The sequence below is a fragment of the Anneissia japonica genome, unplaced genomic scaffold, assembly GCF_011630105.1.
Source record: "Anneissia japonica isolate Jap-2015-1 unplaced genomic scaffold, ASM1163010v1 scaffold3180_len207689_cov159, whole genome shotgun sequence".
Lineage (NCBI taxonomy): Eukaryota > Metazoa > Echinodermata > Crinoidea > Comatulida > Comatulidae > Anneissia > Anneissia japonica.
Genome location: NW_022741082.1, coordinates 111180 through 131491, shown reverse-complemented (window position 1 = coordinate 131491; position 20312 = coordinate 111180). Strand labels below are relative to the sequence as shown.

Here is a 20312-nt window from a genome sequence, read left to right as displayed (position 1 = left end):
TTAGTTTATATATACAGCTTTTAGTGTATTTCATTTCATAAAGTGACAGCAAAGATTTCTCATCCATCATCAGTTTAATCTGTACTTTTGGAAAATTTCTTTAGGGTGAGCAATAGCTTACTACTAACAAAAAACTTCAGACAAAACATTATAGGCTTGTGTAAATGTATATAAATTGTACATTTTACAGTATGTTATGTATTGTATCTAAACCATTCATATAAAATGTAATTTGTTAATATCATGTATCTCGTAAAGGTAGTGAGAAGACTGGTGATTTGGAAATTGCTGGAACCAGCAATAGATTCTACTGGAAGAAACATGAACTTAGCATTCTGTCCAGGCTGGATTTCATTATTGCTGCTGATGGTACGTATTGTCTTCCTTTGACCGTAGGGTAAATTGTGGGTTTGCAGGGGGATGTTGTGGTTGTAGAAAAGCCCTTTAAACTGAATGCAATTTTTATATAATGAGTATAAGTGTAACTGGTGTATTCATTCCAGTGTTAAATTAGCTGATACATGCCACCAAGTGGTTAAAGTATAGCAATAATTTTTATTGTTGCGAAATATTCTGTGGCTTATTATTTGCATCCCTGGATTACTAGCTGAAGACGATTGGCTAGCAGTGAAAATCAACATGCATAATTAATAGGCAGTTAAGATGCACTGTGCTATGCAAGAGGTCTAACACTAATAATTACTGTAATAGTTCCAACGCCAGTGGAGTCGGGACAATTTCTCCCCATCGGACAAGCGTAGAGATTCTCCCCCCCCCCACCCAATCCGACGCCACAATAGTTTTGTTGGACTAAAAATATTAATTTACTGATCCAAATAAAGTTCAATATTGTATTTCTGGTCCATAAAATTCTGGTCTAAAATCGCAATTTTGGCCGTTATAAATATAAAATGTCTCCCCATGAACGATAATATTCAGGCCATTCTAAACCATAAAATAATCATAATATTCTAGGACCCTGATCGAGGCTCTAGGTGGCCCTTTGGTTCATGAACCTTTGTGGGCAAATTTTTTGAACCATCATTGTGTAATAATAAATATGACGTTAGCCATTCTAAGAAATGTAGAACCAATTAAATACAGGTAAGTTTTTTATAAAATAAACTTATTCAGCTAAAAAATGCTTTGATAGATACAGTAAGAACATTTTTGTATAGTTCTAGCATGACCAATCCATTTTCTTACATTGAATTTATGGCTGGTTTTGTGGATTTGTGACTATAGATGTGATTTTACTTGAGAAATTAATGTTGAAAATAGTACTGTTGACACCTGAGACATCTATAGTTGTTAACATGTGGCGCAGCATGTAAAGCTGGACACTCACACGACGAATCCACATTTGCTTCCGGCAAGCGATAGACGAAGCAACGCTGTCTGCTGATTGTCAATCTGAACGATCCATTGGGTCTGCGTCTTCACATGCGTTCTTCGTCGCGTCGCCGCTGCACACAGTGAGTAACCGGCTTTAGGCATTGGACTTTTGATTGGAAGGTCGCTGGGTTCGAGACTGATGCTCGTCACACTGCTTGGTTCCTTGGCCAAGACACTTTATCTGCATTTGCCTTCCTTCACCCAGGATTTTAAATGTGTACCTGGTAGGATTTGAATGATTCGGAATGAAATTAGTAGTGCTAATTACACGCATAACTAGGAATATTCCCCAGGGAGTGGAGGAGGTGTTGTGTATGATAGATTCCAAATCCAATAACCAGGGAAAAAAGCACCTTGAGCAGTCTCCTGAACATGTGCGCTCTATGAATCTTAAAATCTTATAATAATATAATAATATAGGTTATATAGTTGTCTAAAGTTTAGACTGCCATGCTTTAATAATATAATTGTATAAATTGGAAGTAAATAACATATTCTTAGCATGCTTAAATTTATATATCTTTAATTTATTTTTGCAATCATAGAGATATGTATTTGGGATTTGTGGACTTAAGAATGAAAGCATCAGATCACAAACCGGAAACATTTAAAAATTCAGACAATGAAAGAGTTTTAATAATACTTCTGATCCTAATACAAGATTGAAGATTAATGATTTGTCCAAAAGGGAAAGTTTTTAAGTGTCTAGTTTGTAAGGTCAAATACTGAAGTTGTAAAGTCATCTTATTCTTTTGAACATTTTCAAACTTGGTACACTTTATTGTTTGTTGTGGTTGGTCTGGTAGTAATGGTCTACTTGTACTACACTTACAGAAGAGATTATCTCTTTAATCTATGATTTAGGCAGATTAGTTGAGAAATACAATCTTGTGAATTATTGTTGCTTTTGCCTTTAATCAATAAGTCTTGTGTCATGTGCAGTCATTGTGGTGATGAATTTAAGCAATTGTTTGTAATTGTTAAAAGGTGAACGAAAGGTGAGTTGTCATGAAGTTGGTCACTGTCCAAGTTGCAAGGGGATTACTGCTTTCAACGTGGATTATATTTGATCCTAGTTCCAATATCTACTTGAGTGTAATACCAGTCAATCATCGTACTTCACAATTTTAGTGGCAGAGGTTAGCAGCAAAGGTCTTTTAATAACAAATAGCGCTCTCAGCAATTTTACGCGTACCAAATAGAAGCATCAATGTTGTCAAAAGAAACATAAAATGTAATTGTTTTTGAAAGAGGACATCCTAGTTGTTATGATGGTTGTTACAGAATTTGCATGCAGAAATGATTTCTTTCTTTCGCTTTTCTTCTCTTCTCTTAAAAAAATGCACATCTCATTTCTCGAACAATCATTAATAGTATTATTAAAAATAACAAAATAACATCGTTTTGCAATAATTGCTGCCAGCTGTTCAAAGTCTTAGTTTTAGCTCCTACAGTAGTAGAAGGCAATGATTTTCAATCTTAATCTTAAGCTATTCTAATTCATGACATACAATTATTTCCTTTCTTGTAAAATATAACCGTATATGAAGGTTGTGGCTGTTATCTATATCCTCCCCCCTGCCACCCACCCCACCACCCTTTGCTGGGTTTGTTATGCCTATATAATTTCTTGAAATATTTTTCTACTATTTATAGTAATTTATGACAACACCTTGACAGAAGCTTTTTTCAATAAATTGTTTGAAGTCATGTGTGGCAGTGAGTGTTTAAAGGCAGTCTACATAGCTACTGAGAAAAGGTGATTATTGTTTTCAATCTTCCAACAAGTGACAAATTCAAAACATTTGAGGTTGAGCAGGGGATGTCAAGGATATGCAAAACTTTAGAAATTGTCTTCAGGAAATGTGCTTATTTAATCCTCTGTCAAAGTTAGTTTTGAAGTTGACAAGGGTGGAGCCTTAAATCCTGATTTAAATTTGTTGTGATATTTATTATGAATGATTGAATGAGATTCTTCCAACTCTGTTGGGACCTTAGGGGAGCAAAGAGGTGGCCTCACTGATAGCAAGTTTCACTATTAAAGACATAATATTAAGTAAAGCTTTGACCAAACTATCAAGTTTTTTATGACAAATAACTGATATGCCCATATTTGGTGTAATATGCCCATATTTGGGTGTAATATGACATCATCATGCCCATATATGGGCACCGTACATAATTTGTCACATGAAATTTGATACTGTGGACAGCTCTTGCTTTATTGAAGCATCAGCTTCCCTGGGTCTTGCATGACCTTTGGAGGTCATACATGTCAACTCGAACAACGTTTTAAGATACAAAAGTCGGTCATGTCTGGCGGTACTAAAATACACACTTTTGCATATTCTTGGTCAAGTGCCGGTAAAAAGATGGTCAAAGATAATCCAACCAATTGTACAATCCAATACCACTCAAGTAAATGCCCTTTTCAATTGAGAAGCGGCAATATAGCTGAATTAAGATTTGAAGTGAAGTAGTTTGTACTGGACTTGAATTTGCAATGAAATGATCAACCATTAACACTTTAAATTCCTTGATTTTCCTTCCAAGGTTGAATTTCACGTTGGAAGACTTGGATGTTACTTGCAAGGAATATGATTTTTTCCGAGCATGTATGAATGAATTGGCATCAAAGATTGCCAAAGAGAACACTTTTAAAATTGAGCAAATTCCTATAGAATTTAAACAGCGGTTCTCATACCAAAGAACAAAACAATTGGTAAGTGTCCTATAACAAAATCTTATATTTAATTCATAATAGTCAAACAAGACAAAGATATAGTAAAATGGCAAATAAAAGAAAAGCACCTGTATCCTAAAGCCGGCACATTGCGCAAATTGAAGATAAGCTTACTTAAGGTACTAAGACTGATTAATAATAAATGTGTAACCTCAGCAGGAGTTTCAACAAACAAGGAAAATTAGTAAGCAGGGTTTGTTTAACAGAATTATTATTCTATATTTTTCAAAAACATTGTAGTTCTAGGAAACTTTGTGTTTCAAAACCACAGAATCATTGTACCTTGGGTTGAAATTAATGAAATTGTAATTTATTAAAATTGATTTCGTAAAAGACAAACAATAAAAAGAATGTATTTTAAACCCCTGTTCCATTTTTATTGATGATGGTGATGTTCAAATTCCTCTTCAATACAAAGTTTTGTAATTTTGTGGAGTGGTTTTTTATGGTACTTAATGGAGCTGGTAAATGCCTTAAATTTCTTTATATTCTATCTACATGTTCTGTACTTAATTTCAGAAAACATTTGCTAATATGTTATCAATATAAAGCTGACTGTCCTAGTGTTTTTATGCCTTTGGAGGCAACCTTCAAAGAAACACTTTATAATATTATTAAATAATTATTTTGAAGAGAATGATTATAGAGAATATTTTTATTGAAATTATATATTTTTGGAGACTCAAATATTGTTATCACTTTTAAAATTATGTATTGTACATTAATCTAAACAAATGAGATATTAATTAATAAAATTATTGATAAATTTATAATGAGGGTTATTATTTTAAAGATTAAAAATAAATGTAATTAATAAATTACATGAGTTAATAATATAATAGATTTTTGTAATAAATATTAAGTTTATTTTAATGAGGATTTTTTCTATAGCTCATTTCCTTCCTCCACTTTACCTTCATTTTCTGCAGGAATTCTAACGATTCGTTATTTTATCAAACGTTTGTTTTTCTAGGAATTGTGGAAAATACAACCAGTAAAGGTATCTGCATGATTATATGGCTGATGTTCATTCAGTTTGGACCGGTTGAAATTATGTTTGGAAGCTGGGCCAAGAATTTTTTTTGGAGAAAGTCAAGTTTAGATGCAATGGAAACAGTCCATTTGGATTTGGACAATGTATGTTTTGAGGCCCCGAGTTTGGAAGCTGGGATTGTTGAGTTTAAAAGCGGAATTGAGTATTGAAGCATCCCCATCAAGTTTGGAGAAGCTAAGAAGCTTGACCATTGAACCTGCACTTGACAAATATCTGGGGCCCCAAAAATTTTTACCAAGTATTATTTACTAAGCTTCTTATATAATTTTCATAACTGTTTTCTTCAAATTTAATTTTGTATTTTTTAACTTTTCTGTAAAGCTGGGCCCTGCATACAAAGGATTCATTTCAAAATATTACTCCTTGCATTTAAAGCTTTGAGGACTACAGCACTCATTTACATATCAGACCTAATCACACCACATAAACCAGTTTGATGTCTGAGGTCTTCATCAGAAGCTCTCCTTCATACCTCCAGCAGGTCCACTAGATCATACGATGACAGAGCTTTTCTGTATCAGCACCTCATCTCTGGAATAGTATTTCTGAGTTCATTAGACATATTGATTTATTTTTTAAACAACACATTAAGACTTACGTTTTGAGTTGTAATACTGTAGAGTATGATACTCTTTAATCAATATGTTTATATTTTCCCTTGGTCAGTCTTGCACTTATCTTTAGGTGGCCACTGTCTCGATCACCGTTTCTGAGTACCTGCTCGTCTGTGGCAGGACAATGTGTCCTGTTTCTTTGTTCGAACCAGCTAGGCAAAGGTCCAGGATTACGCCAGAATGGTGGTGGTTAGTGACCCCCTAGAATATGTGTACAAATTTGCCTTTTCCTATTTTTAATGCTTATCTTCAATTCAAAAAGAATGTTTGTGAACATGTTATGAGTTATGAGTTAAGATTGCAGTGAGGGGAAATTCTTATTTTTCTTTATATTTAACGTAAAGTGCATTGAAGCTCCGGCATTCTGCGACTATATAAGTTTATCATTATTATTATTATCATCGTCATCATTATCCCATCATCATTATTATAGAACAGTATTTTTTTACTGACCAGATTTACTAGAATTATAGTGTAATCAAATATATCAATGATGTTCAGTATAGTGAATTGGTAAAATAATTTGTTCATTGTTAGTTTGTAAAAACTAACCAGGTATCATCCGGTCTGCTTCAGAACCACCACACAACAAAGATACTGTTGTGCTTCTTTGTTAACTGTAATTATTTAACCTCATCTCAAGTGTCTCTAGGATTCTGTACTAAACTAATATTTTGTGTCATTACCCACAACTTAAATCACACCTTATTATTTGAAATCTTTGAGAAGAATAATCTCCAAAAATAAGACGCAACCCTATTGTGAATAATTGTACCAACTTGTTACATGTAACATCTATTTTGTCATTTATAATCGAATGACAGTGATCCACAGTTCAATTATGGATTAAGAAGTTATCTTATAAATATTCCTTTCTAATTTGTTTGATCCTGTCTTTCCTTGTGATCTCTTCCGAGTTTAATCATTCGATTGGCTTAAATACCACAACAATTCACCAATAGTTTACTAAGGGAATAGGATGGTATAAAAGCAAAGATCTACTCCTGAGTCTAGTGTATTTCCAGGCTGCCTGTAGCAACGGTTACAACTTAGTTGATTCTTGTGCACACCTTAAAAATGGTAAGACACAATTTTAATTGTTTTTATATTTAAATTATTATTTAATTTAATACAAAATAGCAAAAATAGCAATACACTTAATAAATACAAGATTTATTTTATATGTAAATTTGGATTCTAAAATATCTGTCCACTTTCATCTGAAAGTGATGTTTGTAATGTACTATGTTGCATGTTATAACATTTTCAGATAACCTTTTATTACTTTTATAAATTTTGTAAGTGTAAATTAATTTGATTTCAGTATATTTAATAATAAAGTGTAAGTTGCTACAATTAAAAAGTTTGGTTTATTTTACTTAGCTTAATGTCATATAGTGAAAAGCAATCTTTATTACAAGTTTACAATATAAAAGTACAGTGCTTAACAGTTTCTTTTGTTGATCATATTTTAAAAAGTTGCTTAATAGTAAGTTTTAGCATTTTTCTATTGATAATTAGAACAAGAAAATTGTTTATTCAATACACAGATGCACAAACATTACTGTACCAATATTCTTATATATTCTTTTTATTTACTCTTAAATCAGCTGGTAATCAATTTATTTAAGGATTTTTACTATGTTTGCAGATCAGTGAAAATTGTATTATTTTGATGTATCTGTCATTGAAAGCTGATAAATTTCAATTCAATGTTCCATTGAATTAAAAAATAAAATTTGATTTCTTTTTATTTAACCACAGGCACAATACCTTTACTCTTAAAAAGCATTCTTATAGTTTGCATATTTTGCTTTCTTTGTGCTTTCATATAACCATTTTTCTACTTTTACTAGGAATACAGTTGGCAGATCATCTTTGTGTTGGCATTGTTGACAAGTTTCTACGGTGAGTAAATATCTATGGTATTTTTTTCCCAAATAGTGTAATTAAATAACGTATTGCTATATTAGATTTAAAACTATAAAATTGCCAAATAATTTGTATTCACCAGGAAATTAAGAGGCTCATAAGGGCCAGCACTGGCTACCCTGGTCATTACACAAACACATAGTTCTCTACTTATTTTAATTGTGTACTGCATTGTATTTTGTGCACATACACAAAAAAGCAATATATCTCTACTTTTGTGGACAATGTGATGTGTTGTATCTTGTGCATACAAAAGAAGGGCCAACAGGTTAGCATCTCAATCAAAGGCCAAGTAATTAGAGTGAAGTTCCTTACCAAAGGACACATGCAAATATGGCATTTGTAGATTTTGGGCTCAATCTCACTTCTACCAAAAGTTCCAATTCTTTATACTGGACTAAACTCACCATCTGTTACTATAATTATTCAATGTTGTGATAAATAGCAAGGATCAGCCTTTATTAAATTTTATGTTGTCAAATACTTTCCTATAAAGATGTAGAAGCAAAAGAGTACCGTCGCATTTGTTATTATACAAATTGGTCGCAATACAGAACCTCAAGTGTCTCCAAGTTCCTGCCAGAGAACGTTGATCCCTATTTGTGCACGCACATTGTTTATGCTTTTGCAAAGATTGGGTACGGAAACGTTTTACAGGCTTACGAATGGAACGATGAGTCAACTGCTTGGAGTGTCGGCATGTATGATAAGGTAACAAGTTGAATTATTAATTTTTTTAAAAATTATTATTATCAAGATATTTTTGCAATTATTCTAGCATCTTGGGGCCCCTGTCTTGGCCACTATCTTTAACCACCTGTTCTTCTGTGGCAGGGCAAACGTGTATCCCATTCTTCGCTCAACCACCTAGGTAGGAGTAGTCCGGCATGGCACTAGGATGGTGGCGGAATGTGAATATGCAGAGATTGTGCATAATCATTTTGTTGTGCCATTTTTTCGTATTTTTATAAATTGTTTTTTTTTGTTTATATTTTTTTTATTATATATGAAAGTGGAATAATTCTTGTAAGCAAAAATGTCAACGTCTAACAAACCAGTCATTGCCTGGTGAAGATCCTTTGAAAACTTTAATAATTATGATATTCCACTTTCAAATTATTTTTTATTAACAGAAACACATCTGTCTACATTCTTCTTGTCCATCTCATGTTTTTGGGATCCAGAATGTATCCATGTTTAGACTGGATGCTCAAAATCCCACTATCTGTTGTTTTGCCATGCTAAAATTACACTTTGCTTTGGTCAGAATGAATCCAATGCCAACATCTTCTAATGTGAATAATATAATAAATTTTCTGTGTGGTTTAGGTGAACAACCTCAAGTTGAAGAACCCATCACTGAAGGTTTTGTTGGCTGTGGGCGGGTGGACTTTTGGTAGCCTTGGATTCACCAAAATGGTGGCAACATCATCATCGCGTCGCCAATTCATAACCACAAGTATTTCATTTCTGAGAAAGCATGGGTTTGACGGTTTGGACATAGATTGGGAATACCCTGCTGACCGTGGTAGCCCATCTCAAGACAAATACCGTTTTACCACCCTAGTCCAGGTATTTTAGATTTGTGCATGCATTTTATTATATAATTTCAGTTTCATTAATTAGTTGAATTTAGACAACTTGAATCCATATATTATTATCTATGTCTAAATATTAATCTTTAAATTATCATTAATATTATTATTAGTACAATTGTTATTGTATATTATTAGTATTCTTGCTATTGTCAATAATATACAGATTATGATGATAATGATTATCATTGTTAATACTATAATAAGGTTTTTTTTTACAATTATTATTAAAATTTATTTTTATTGTTGTTTGCTATTGTTAATATTATTATTATAAATCTCACCCCTACTTTACACCTGATTTCATGTGCCAGTGTTTCTCTTGCAAATGCCCAGGCTGTGATTTGAAGGAGTAACTGAGCTCACTTTTACAATTACTTTCAGAAAAAGTCAAGGATCGGCTTTGAATTAAACATGCAGTGTTGAAAAAATGCCATTTGATTGACCATCCCTACAAATTAGAGGACATGCCGTCGGTTTTGAGAAATCTTTTTTTGAAAAAAAAAGGGGGATTCCCCTGCAAATAAGCCTACCCTGAACAAAACCAGTCAATTTTTGTGTTCTATGTGCTTGGCAAAGATCTATGTTATTGTTGTTTTGTATGTATCTGCTATCTGACTGATTAAGTTATATTCTCCCAAATCGTGCAGGAATTGAGGGCAGCATATAATGCAGAACCTGTTCCAGCCGGGAAAGATCGACTACTGCTAGCAGCAGCAGTGTCTGCCGGTGAAGCAAAGATTAACAAAGGATATGAAATTGCCAAACTAGCCAGAGCCGTAGATAAAGTGCCTTGCCCAAGGACACAAGCGACTTGCACAGCGAGAGTTTTGAACCCCCGACCTCGAGGTTGGGAGTCCAAACCACAACCGATGCGCCAACCACTTCTACGATAGTGTTTAGGCAGACTAAATATAAGGCCTCCCCTACATTTTTTAAATCTTTGTTTAATTTTTTTATTATCATTAATTTTTTTTTGGCTATTACAACTGTACATAAATGAATGTAAATGTAGCAAAGACAATCCAAACCAGTCACTCATCGCAAATCGTGTTTCAGAGATAATGATCAAAACACAGTGCTGGAATGTCAACATTTTTGAAATATATTTTATTACACTAAACTAACCTTTATATATGTATACATCATGCCATGCTGTTATTTTTCCTATTTTTTATGTTAAAACAAAAATTTTTAAGGATTTAGTGATGGTTTCTGCCAGCGAAATGCCCAAAATCATAAACTTTGAAGGCTGATTTCTCAAATATTATTCTTTAAACAGCTGTATGTTTAAACGCTTGTAACTTCATAACAAAATGTCGGATTTAAATGGTTCTTTTGCTATTTTATAGCTCTCGTTTTAATGTTTAAAATTAGTCTTAAATGTTACTGTACCTTGTATAGTGCATAATAGCCCATTGATGGCTTTTGGTGCAAATAAATATTGAATTGAATTAAGTTGAATAAAATTTAGAAAAGAGGTGCCATAGCCATAAAAATTCCGTACCTCAGCCCCAAACATGGTGGGTTTGAGCTTGTCTAAACCCTCCATTTGTATTTTCCCTGAGCCATCTTTATTTAATTCTTTTGAAATATTAAGAGAACCCATAATAGGATTTTTTGTTCATATCTACATTACTTAGCACTAGGGTATCCTTATGAATTAAAAATGTATTTAAATATGAGTATGATCTGCAGGTGCTTTAAATTTTTTGTTATTTGAATTGTTAATGAACAGAGATGAGGTGAAACAAAAGAATTATAATCTAAAGAAAACTATTACAGTGTGTCATCTTGACCTGTATCTTGATGCATTTGGAATTTTTTTTTTCTCTTTTGTGTGGGTAGCACACCTTTATTCAAAAATTAAAAAATCTTATCACATGTTCAAATCATTTACATGTACAGTATTTTCTTTCATTATAAAAGTCATTATCACATTAAATATTAAATGTCATAAATAAAAAAGTAATATTATGTTCAACCTCATTTCAATATTAATATACTTTGTGGCTCTGTTGAAACAAAATCTGATATTAGATTAAGTGTGATGAGACTGAATAAAAAGTTGAATTCAGTTACCTCTAGATTGACTTGCTAAAATTTTGTTGTTAAATTTTGTAAATCCTGTGAATGATTATAATTTCTACATTTTTTGTGTACATTACACATTGCAGAGAATTGGATTGGGTTGGATTGTTGTCGTATGATTTTCATGGAAGCTGGGACAGAAGCACTGGACATCACAGCGCCCTCTATTCCCACGACACAGGCACTGCAAATGGAAAACTTACAATAGTATGAAATAACTTTTTTCTCTCTTCCAAATGTGGGATTATGCAACCCAAAAAACAGTTATTAATCAAACATTGTATTATGTCACCAATATACCGTAATCAACCTAAATATGATTATATAGCAGATGTGGTATCTTATGGTTATTAACTAAATATTGTATTATGTAACCTGATATTAAGTTAAAAATTAAGGAAAAAAACTTATATAATAGAATTTTTTTGTATTGAAAAGTGCTTTAGATTAAGTTGAAGCGACATATAATTTAACCATTCTCTACAATTTTTTGAATAGAAATGGGCTGCAAAAAAATGGCTTGATGGGGGCACACCAAGAGACAAGCTTGTGATAGGAATGGCAACATACGGAAGATCATTTACCCTGTCTGGTGGGGACACGCGTTTAGGAGCCCCTGTGAAAGGTGGTGGCCTAGCAGGAAGACACACAAGAGAGGCTGGTTTTCTTTCTTATTATGAGGTGAGAACTTGGATTTTCCATATTCCACTACCAAAAATGAACAAATATGTAAAAGTACACTCCATAAAAGTAAAATTTTTATAAATTTAATTGCCTAATTTGTATAATTTACTAATTAATTAGCATTTAACTGAATAACCAAATGAGAAATAAATGTCCTTGTCAATTATAATAAATGATAAGTACAAGTCTCCCTCTAATTAAAGGACCCTCCAGTTGAAGACCACTTTTCTGTGATCCCAAATTAACAAATGTCTTTTATCTTTATTATTCTAATTAGAGACCAAAGCTGCTAAAGACCATGGAAACACCAGCCTCAAAAGTGGTCTTTAATTGGAGGGAGACCTGTAATGCCATTATTACCTTTGAATTTCTAGCAGCAAATTTAAGGATTTACATTGTGCAACATCTTTCAATCATTGAAAACTATAATTTGTGAAAACTGTTGCACGCCTATACATAGTGATGATGTGCCTATATATGGTCATGATGTGCCTATATATAGTCATGATGTGCCTATATATGGTCATGATGTGATGTCATCATGTCCATATTTAGGCATGTCACATGTTTTTGTCAAATAAAATTTGATAGTCTGGACAGGGTTTTAGATACCTCTTGTCCCATTTTTAAACAAGGCTCGTCTTGTGTACAGAGGTTCCAACCCCTAGACCTAAAAAATTGGGAGAATGTGCAGGTGAAGGGCATCCCCCATTCCCACCATTTAGTGAATAGCACCCTCAGCATTGAAATATTCTGATAGCATTAATGTCTTTCGAGGTCTGTATACGTAATTTTATAAGATACCTATTGGGTTTTTCATATGGCCTTGTAATTTCATCTATTTTACCGTACGAATCCCATGTTTTTTACGGGCCGTATGTTAAATGAGCTGGTTATACTGTAAGTACAACAAATCTAGGCCTAGTTATTGAAATTCTGGAGAATTAAAGATAGCATGTAAATTCGTGAGACTCCTGATCGAATCGAGAGGGTTGGAACCTCTGTGTGTATTATCATATCAGCAACTTCTGAATTGAATGTGGGACTATGTGGGTTTTGTTAATTATCTTTTGTTGGGGCAGATTGAATATGAGTATGCCCAGCCAGCCTCTCCCACACCAAATTAAAAAAAAATTAAAATTACATTAAAATATCAAGTCTGAGAAAGTGCCATTTCCTGTGTGCTATAGACATAAAATTCATAAGCCCTGACCATGGTGAGGTTGAGGTGATCTGGGGCCTCTATCTTTCTAATGTCCACCTTGTCCCCTCTCTATATTGGATTCCTGTATCCATCACTGAATGTTGCCCAATTTCTTTTGTAGGTCTGTCAGATGATATCAAGTGGTGGTACGTCTGTGTACAGCCCATCCATCATGGCGCCTTACGCTTACAAAGGAACACAGTGGGTCGGATATCACAATACAGACAGCTTTAGGACTATTGTAAGTGAAAACATGTGCATTTAAAAAAAAAAGTTACTAGATGTTGAATGCGAGATTGGCATATAATATGTGTGTGGTTACAATTTTTTTTCATGCAGTAAAACAGAAAAAAATTACAAGAGATTGATGGATACAAAAATCATTTATTTATTGATACTGTGACACGATGGCATGCATTTCGATACTTGGAGTATGTATTATACTATCTTATCTGAGATTAATCAGTGGACCTTTCAGTTTATATTCTTTCATGTTTGTAATTTATTGAATCTTAATTTGAGAGTCCTGGATTTCGGTTTTTGCAAATATCAGGATTTTCTTGTGTACTCTGCAAGACCGCATCACTGACTGTGTGTGCCACCGATTCAAATGTGTAGTGTCTCCAAATAAAAAAATTAATGCATGAATGGGCTCTTGTGGGACCAATTACTTAATGCTGAGTGTACCTCAGTAAAATTAAAAGTAAATAAATTAATAATTGTTTCTACTTTCAGCTCCAGTGGGTAAAATCTGAAAACTTAGGTGGGGTGATGGTTTGGTCACTTGATCTTGATGATTTCTCTGGGAGAGGATGTGGACAAGGAAGATTTCCGCTTATCAACGCCATTAAGCAAGAGCTTAGTGAACAAGGTAGACTGTAGCCTGATTTATCATAGGCCCTAAAAAAACATAGGGAGGGGGTTGATGAGGAAGGGGAATGCATTCCCCAGAGAAATTTTTGGAGCAAAGTAAAAACCACACTTGGAGTACAGTATATCACCTCATATTATCTGAATCCCCAGAGAATTACCATACTTACTGGACAACACTATGCATTTTTAACCTTCTGTTTATTCCAGGCGTGGATTAAATAGTGGGTAGGGGGCCCCCATTTGCCACTAAATTTTAAAATTCTAATACCAATGTTATGTATTAAAATTAGCACTACTCACTTATTTATTCTGAAATTGTTATGCACCCCTCTCCCTTCTTTCGAAAAAACTTTTGAAAAATTCTGGATCCGCCCCTGTATTCTGAAGGTCCCTGGTATGATTCCCACATCCCAGTTCATATTTGCTTTGCTCCATTTACAGGTGCATTATATTCACATGTTTCTGAATTTCAGTGATGACATCTGTATTGAGCAAGTTATACACAAGTCATTTTTCTGCATGTTATTTTAACTTTGATATTCTTGCGTCTAGGTCCAGTTGTACCCCCTCTTCCTGTTCCAGTGGTTCCCCCGGTTCGACCCGATCCAGTTGTGCCACCTGTTCGACCAGATCCAGTAGTAACACCAGTTCGACCAGATCCAGTAGTGACACAAGCTCCACCAGATCCAATGGGGACACCTGCTCGACCATATCCAGTTGTGACCCAGGCACGACCAGATCCAGTTGTGACCCAGGGTCCACCAGATATTCCCACTTCCGGAGGTAATATACTACGGTGGATTTAATGTCAATAAGGGGTAATTTTTATCTTTTTTCTGCCTACATTACAAAACGCTACTAGTGCCAAATGATTGTCCCGATTTCAAACAAACCTGGTCAGTATAACCGGTGACACCTCTCATATATGGGGTGTTCACTGCTTGGGGTCAAAGGTCACATAGGGGTCATTAGAGTAAAAAAAATTGTTTAAATTGAGAGATGTGTATAAGAGACAGTTACCATATAATATGACATCATTTCGATACTTCGTCAGTATTTTTGGGTGGGCGAATTTTTCATTGCTAATGTAATATTATTTGATAAGTCCATTTTAAATTTTACCTTGGTGCTATTGTCATAAAACCTCATTAATTTTTCTCACTAATTTCTTAATTCTCTTTCAGTCTTCCAATGTCCGACGTCTTTTGGATTTTATGTCGATCCAACTGATTGTAGCTTTTTCTACATTTGCGCTCATTTCTTAGCTCATCATCGTCAATGTACAAGAGGGACTGGGTTCAATGGTCGCATTTGTGATTGGAAATACCGCGTAGCTTCATGCCAAAATTGAACATCTGTGATTGGTTGATTTTAAATAATATTCATTCACATTCAACATCAAGAAACCCACCAATTACAAGATGGAACGATGCTTTATTAACTAAATTTCTTTATAAAACTTACTGAGTGGAACGTTATCAGATACTTAAAAGATGACTTTTTTTACCAATAATTCAGTGCTTTAGAAACACTGCCAATGTTAACAGTTATCTTCAGTAATTTCTATATATTAAATAAATCTTTAATTCAACCAATCAGAGGCTTCGATAGACATGTGGTAAGTTTACTGTAATTCAACTTGATGTCTTTATTGATTTGTTGTCTTGTATCTATGTATTTAGTTATGTATTTAAGTTATTGATCTATTTATTTATATAGGCATATTGTATCAAACAAAATGTCATAACAGTTTACCATTATTTGACAATAAAAGCACAATAATTCATAATCATTTGTACCTTTTGACTACTTTAACATTCAGGAGTATCAATCAAACTTGTTTGTGGGAAAAGCACATTATGCTTGGCTCTATTCTGATAGTTCAGTTGTTAAGTTCCCCCCACCCACCAATTTTTTCAAAATTCGTTATATCCCTCCTGGTATCTTAGTTAATCTCAGATGGCGATCAACTCGTTTAAATCATACTAATTCCTTTGTTGTTCCGTTTGGACGCACTCTGTCTTTAAATCATTTTATCCATCTGTTATTTCACCTAGAAATCTATATCCATTTTTAAACAAAATTTAGTTGAACACCTTAAAAACTAATCCTCTTGATGTCTTTTTACCCAATCAGCAGCAGGCTGACTGGGTTCTGTTTCTATGTAGATTCTTCTGTCTTTCTTTCTGGCAACATTTTAGAAGGCTATTAGTGGCAAACTACTGGTCGGATTTAATTAAAACTTGGTCAGTAGGACCGGTGCCACCTCCCATTTATGTTTTGTTCACAACTTGTGGTGAAAGGTCACATAAGGGGCATTGAGGTGAAAAAACTAAAAATCGTATAAAAGACTACTTCTCTCACAAATAACGTAGCACAGTCTTGTCCTTCGCGCATATACATATTGGCATAAGGCAGAGTCTATAGGGTGTTCATGGATAAGGGGTCCAATGTCAATAAGGGGTAATTTTTATCTTTTTTCTGCCTACATTACAAAACGCTACTAGTGCCAAATGATTGTCCCGATTTCAAACAAACCTGGTCAGTATAACCGGTGACACCTCTCATATATGGGGTGTTCACTGCTTGGGGTCAAAGGTCACATAGGGGTCATTAGAGTAAAAAAAATTGTTTAAATTGAGTGAAAGTCTTCTGTCACAAATAACAGCACAGTCTTGTCCTGGGCACATATATATTGGCATAAGGTAGGGTCTTTATGGTGCTCAGCGATTTAGGGTCAAAGGTCATTAAAGGGTTATTCTTTTCTATCTGGTAACATTTCAAAATGCTACTAACTACCTAATGCTACAAACGATTGGACCAAACTCAATCAAATTTGGTCATTAAAAACCAGTGACACCTCCTACACCCCAGTCTGGGATCAGGGGTCACATAGGGGTCATTGGAGTTACATTTTCCAAAATAGCCCAATTGAGCTCAAATTTACCAGGAATGATGCATTAGGACCTTCTAAACACGAAAAAAATACTCATCACCCATAGGTCAAAGATCATAGGTCAAAATGTTACTAATGGCAAGCGATTGAACCGAATTCAACATGAAAAAAGTACTCTTCACCTATAGGTCAAAAGTATCAAGGGTCATTATGGTGAAAATGATCAAATATTGCTAGTGACTAACGATTGGATCAATTCTGAGAGTGCCATTTCCGGCCATCTACAGGTGCTATAACCATAACCAACCATAGCGGGGCAAAGGTGGTAGGCCTATAGACCCTACATCTGTGAAAGCCCTTCCCTGCCTCCCCCTCCTATACTCGGATCCGCCACAGCAGATCACCCGGACAAGGGTGACGCCGGGAGGAGAGGGGTGATGCAAAGTGCGTAGTCGGAAGTTCCTTAAAATATATTGAAAGTGGTCCAGGGGTGCGAAGCCCTAAAAGTTTGACAAATTAGGAATTTCAAAGGCTTATTTACTGCAATCGATTTTAGAGTCTTTGTAGAAAATACAGTACTTTTGATATTTTTTTTTCTCCCCGATGAATTGTGGTTTTCTCCCCGACGGGGCCCTGCTAAGCCTTCCCCCTACCCACTGGCACCACCCCTGCTCCCGGAATTGACATCTTCCAACTTGGGACCCCTGAGCATTGGCAACAAAATAAATGATTTTCATTAAAAAAGCAATTTACAGATAAACGAAACAACAGGGAGTTTTTTGTTTGCTGCCCTCTAGACATTTCCTTTACCTTACCTACCTAATGATGGTTATCTTAAACCCATTTATGGTGAAAGCTTTAAAAATTAAAAACTAAAAATTAATAATCTTTGGATTATTTCCTAAAATTGTTTACATGGTGGAACTTGTAACAGTGTTCTGATAAAATACATTTAAATAATAAAATATTAGAAAAAAAGATGTTTTAAGAGTTGCGATGAGGCGCGCACAACAAATACTTTTTAATGGCGATCCGTTCAGACTACATCCGATAATCAGCAGACGGTCGCCAAGTGCTCGCGAAGAGTGGAGAGATTCGTCGGCCGTGTACGACCGTCAATCGACTCTAGTGTGTGCAAAGCTTTATTTTGTATGCCAACTATTAATTTAAAGATAAACGCCATATGCCCCAAAGTCCTAGATTTATTTTTTGTATGGATATTCCCCTGAATACCGTCAATCTGAACCAGATTTAGTAATGCGAAGAATAATGTAGAGCAATTTAGCAAAAGGAAAGTTTAACACTGGTTCGTTATGAACTCCAGTGACAACTACATTTGGCTGGGGCAGGTTCCGCGAAAAGTGAGGCGAAGTACAGGGGCCCGTTGGATTCCCACCTCGTATTTAATCGATTCAGAACATCTGATGTTTCGAAATTGTTTCATGGCCCGGTTGTTTGTCTTCCGAGAATAATTATGACAGGTCATACTGTGATCGCTTATAAAAGCTGTAAAACGTTTATTTAAAAAAAGTGACATGCCTAAATATGGTCATGATGGCACCATATATAGGCACATCATGACTATGTATGGACATACAACAGTATGTCAAAGAAAATTTGATAATCTGGACAGAGCTTTATTAACAATATGCAATATTGACTAAAACATATCCAGATATGACACATTCATCCATTTAAACAATTTAAAAGCAATTTCTCTTGGTAACGAATGAGCTCTGAATAAAAAATTGTAGGCCTGTACACATTAGGCCTCTATTGTTATTACATTATTATTTTATTCTACATTATTTGCCGAGGTTGACTCACAAACAGCGGTTGCTGACGATCATCGGGCCCTGCCTTAATAAGCAGCTCCTCCTCGAAATATTCCTGATTGATTGGAAAGAGAATTCAGGATATTTTTAGAGACAACTGATCCATTATGTTAATGAATGATCCATTATGTTTATGAATGACTCTAGGACCTTACTGTAATAGTTTGAATATTAACTGTTGTTTGATAGGCCTATAGTACAGAACTTAAGCGTACTTAGAGTTCTACATTTTTGTATGTGAACCTTTAGTAGTATTATAGTTGACGGTGGGAGCTGGTAAGGAGAGTACGCATCCGTCGCTCTACCACCCCTTGCGTACGGGTCTGTATGTCTCAGGCTCTTCATATACGGTCAGGAAGAGATAAAAGCCTATTAATATTACATTAATGAAATTATTCAAAAGTATTCGTACTTCTCTTATATGATCAGTCCATTCCTGGCACCGCCACTGTTTCATGCGTTGTTTTTATGTATATACCAGAACTACCTTTATTCAGGATTTTGTGTGTGTCACAGTTTATTTATGGAGGGAGAAAAAAAACCACAATTCGTCGGGGAGAAAAAAATGTATATGTATTTTTAACATAGCTAGGCCCTATTAGTAGATTCCAAAATCGATCAATTAAGCCTTTGAAAGCCCTAAATTGTCATATTTTTCGGGGGCTTCGCCTCCATGGAACACTTTTGAGAGATTCTGAGCGACGCCCGACCACCCCCACCACTTTTTGGTCGGGGACAGCGGATCCCCGTCGGGGGAAATCCTGGCGCCACCACTTCAGACTACTTATGTTTGTTGGTTCGATTCCCAGCCGAATTACTAACTTGCTCACGTACGTGCAATCAAGTGTTTATATTAGGGACGTATTGAGAATTCGGCGCGATAACCAGTGTTGGCGCCAGAAATTTGCTGACAAGGGGTCCGACATGTCCGACGGAGGGGTCCGAACCAAGGAGCCGACGAAGCACCTGGTTCGACGGCCCGGAATAAAAACGCCCTTGTAGGGTTGACGGGGTTTTTATGGCTTAGTATAGTCCAAAATGTGCTTTTGGACCACAATACTAGGGAATGGCAGTTAAAATAACGTTATTTGGTCAAGAAATTTTAACTGTTACCAGGATATAGGAATAGGAAGTTGGCTGGTTTAAGCCGTCTAACTTGAATTAGCCTTATGTGTGGTATTAGCCTTATGTGTGGTATACCACACATAAGGCTAATTCAAGTTCTAATTCACTAACTTTTTTTTTCAAAATTTAAAAGTGGAGAAAAATTAAAATTATATTCAAATTAAATCTGAGAGTGCCATTTCCGACCAACTAGAGGTGTCATAATCATAAATTTTCTTACCTCACCCCCAACCATGTTGGGGCTGAGGTGGTCTACACTCTCCATCTGTAA

At 34.9% G+C, this 20312-nt stretch overlaps 2 protein-coding genes across 2 annotated transcripts in view; both read left to right on the top strand.

Annotated features, from left to right (window-relative positions):
- The window catches only part of LOC117118566 (methyltransferase-like protein 22), a 12332-nt gene extending 6262 nt beyond the window's left edge, over positions 1-6070 (top strand). Inside the window, exons 6-9 of the mRNA XM_033263180.1 lie at positions 259-369; positions 3052-3154; positions 3949-4117; positions 5112-6070. Of these exons, the coding sequence (XP_033119071.1) occupies positions 259-369; positions 3052-3154; positions 3949-4117; positions 5112-5150 (422 nt within the window). The 3' untranslated portion in view covers positions 5151-6070. The remainder of the gene's footprint in view (positions 1-258; positions 370-3051; positions 3155-3948; positions 4118-5111) is intronic.
- Positions 6071-6086: 16 nt separating this feature from the next.
- On the top strand, positions 6087-15974 carry LOC117118564 (chitinase-3-like protein 1). Its single transcript, XM_033263178.1, has 11 exons — positions 6087-6886; positions 7663-7714; positions 8235-8449; positions 9068-9310; positions 9984-10105; positions 11508-11631; positions 11923-12105; positions 13434-13553; positions 14048-14183; positions 14738-14968; positions 15370-15974. Exons 1-11 carry the CDS (start codon positions 6884-6886, stop codon positions 15534-15536), a joined length of 1596 nt encoding a protein of 531 aa, XP_033119069.1. The 5' UTR covers positions 6087-6883; the 3' UTR covers positions 15537-15974.
- Positions 15975-20312: the final 4338 nt, after the last annotated feature.

What these genes read in the sequence shown, in the direction of transcription:
- LOC117118564 (XM_033263178.1), top strand. An exon ending in GTGTCGGCATGTATGATAAG is followed by an intron (nt 8,450 to 9,067) that starts GTAACAAGTTGA and finishes TGTGTGGTTTAG; the next exon opens with GTGAACAACCTCAAGTTGAA. An exon ending in GTTTTCTTTCTTATTATGAG is followed by an intron (nt 12,106 to 13,433) that starts GTGAGAACTTGG and finishes TTTCTTTTGTAG; the next exon opens with GTCTGTCAGATGATATCAAG.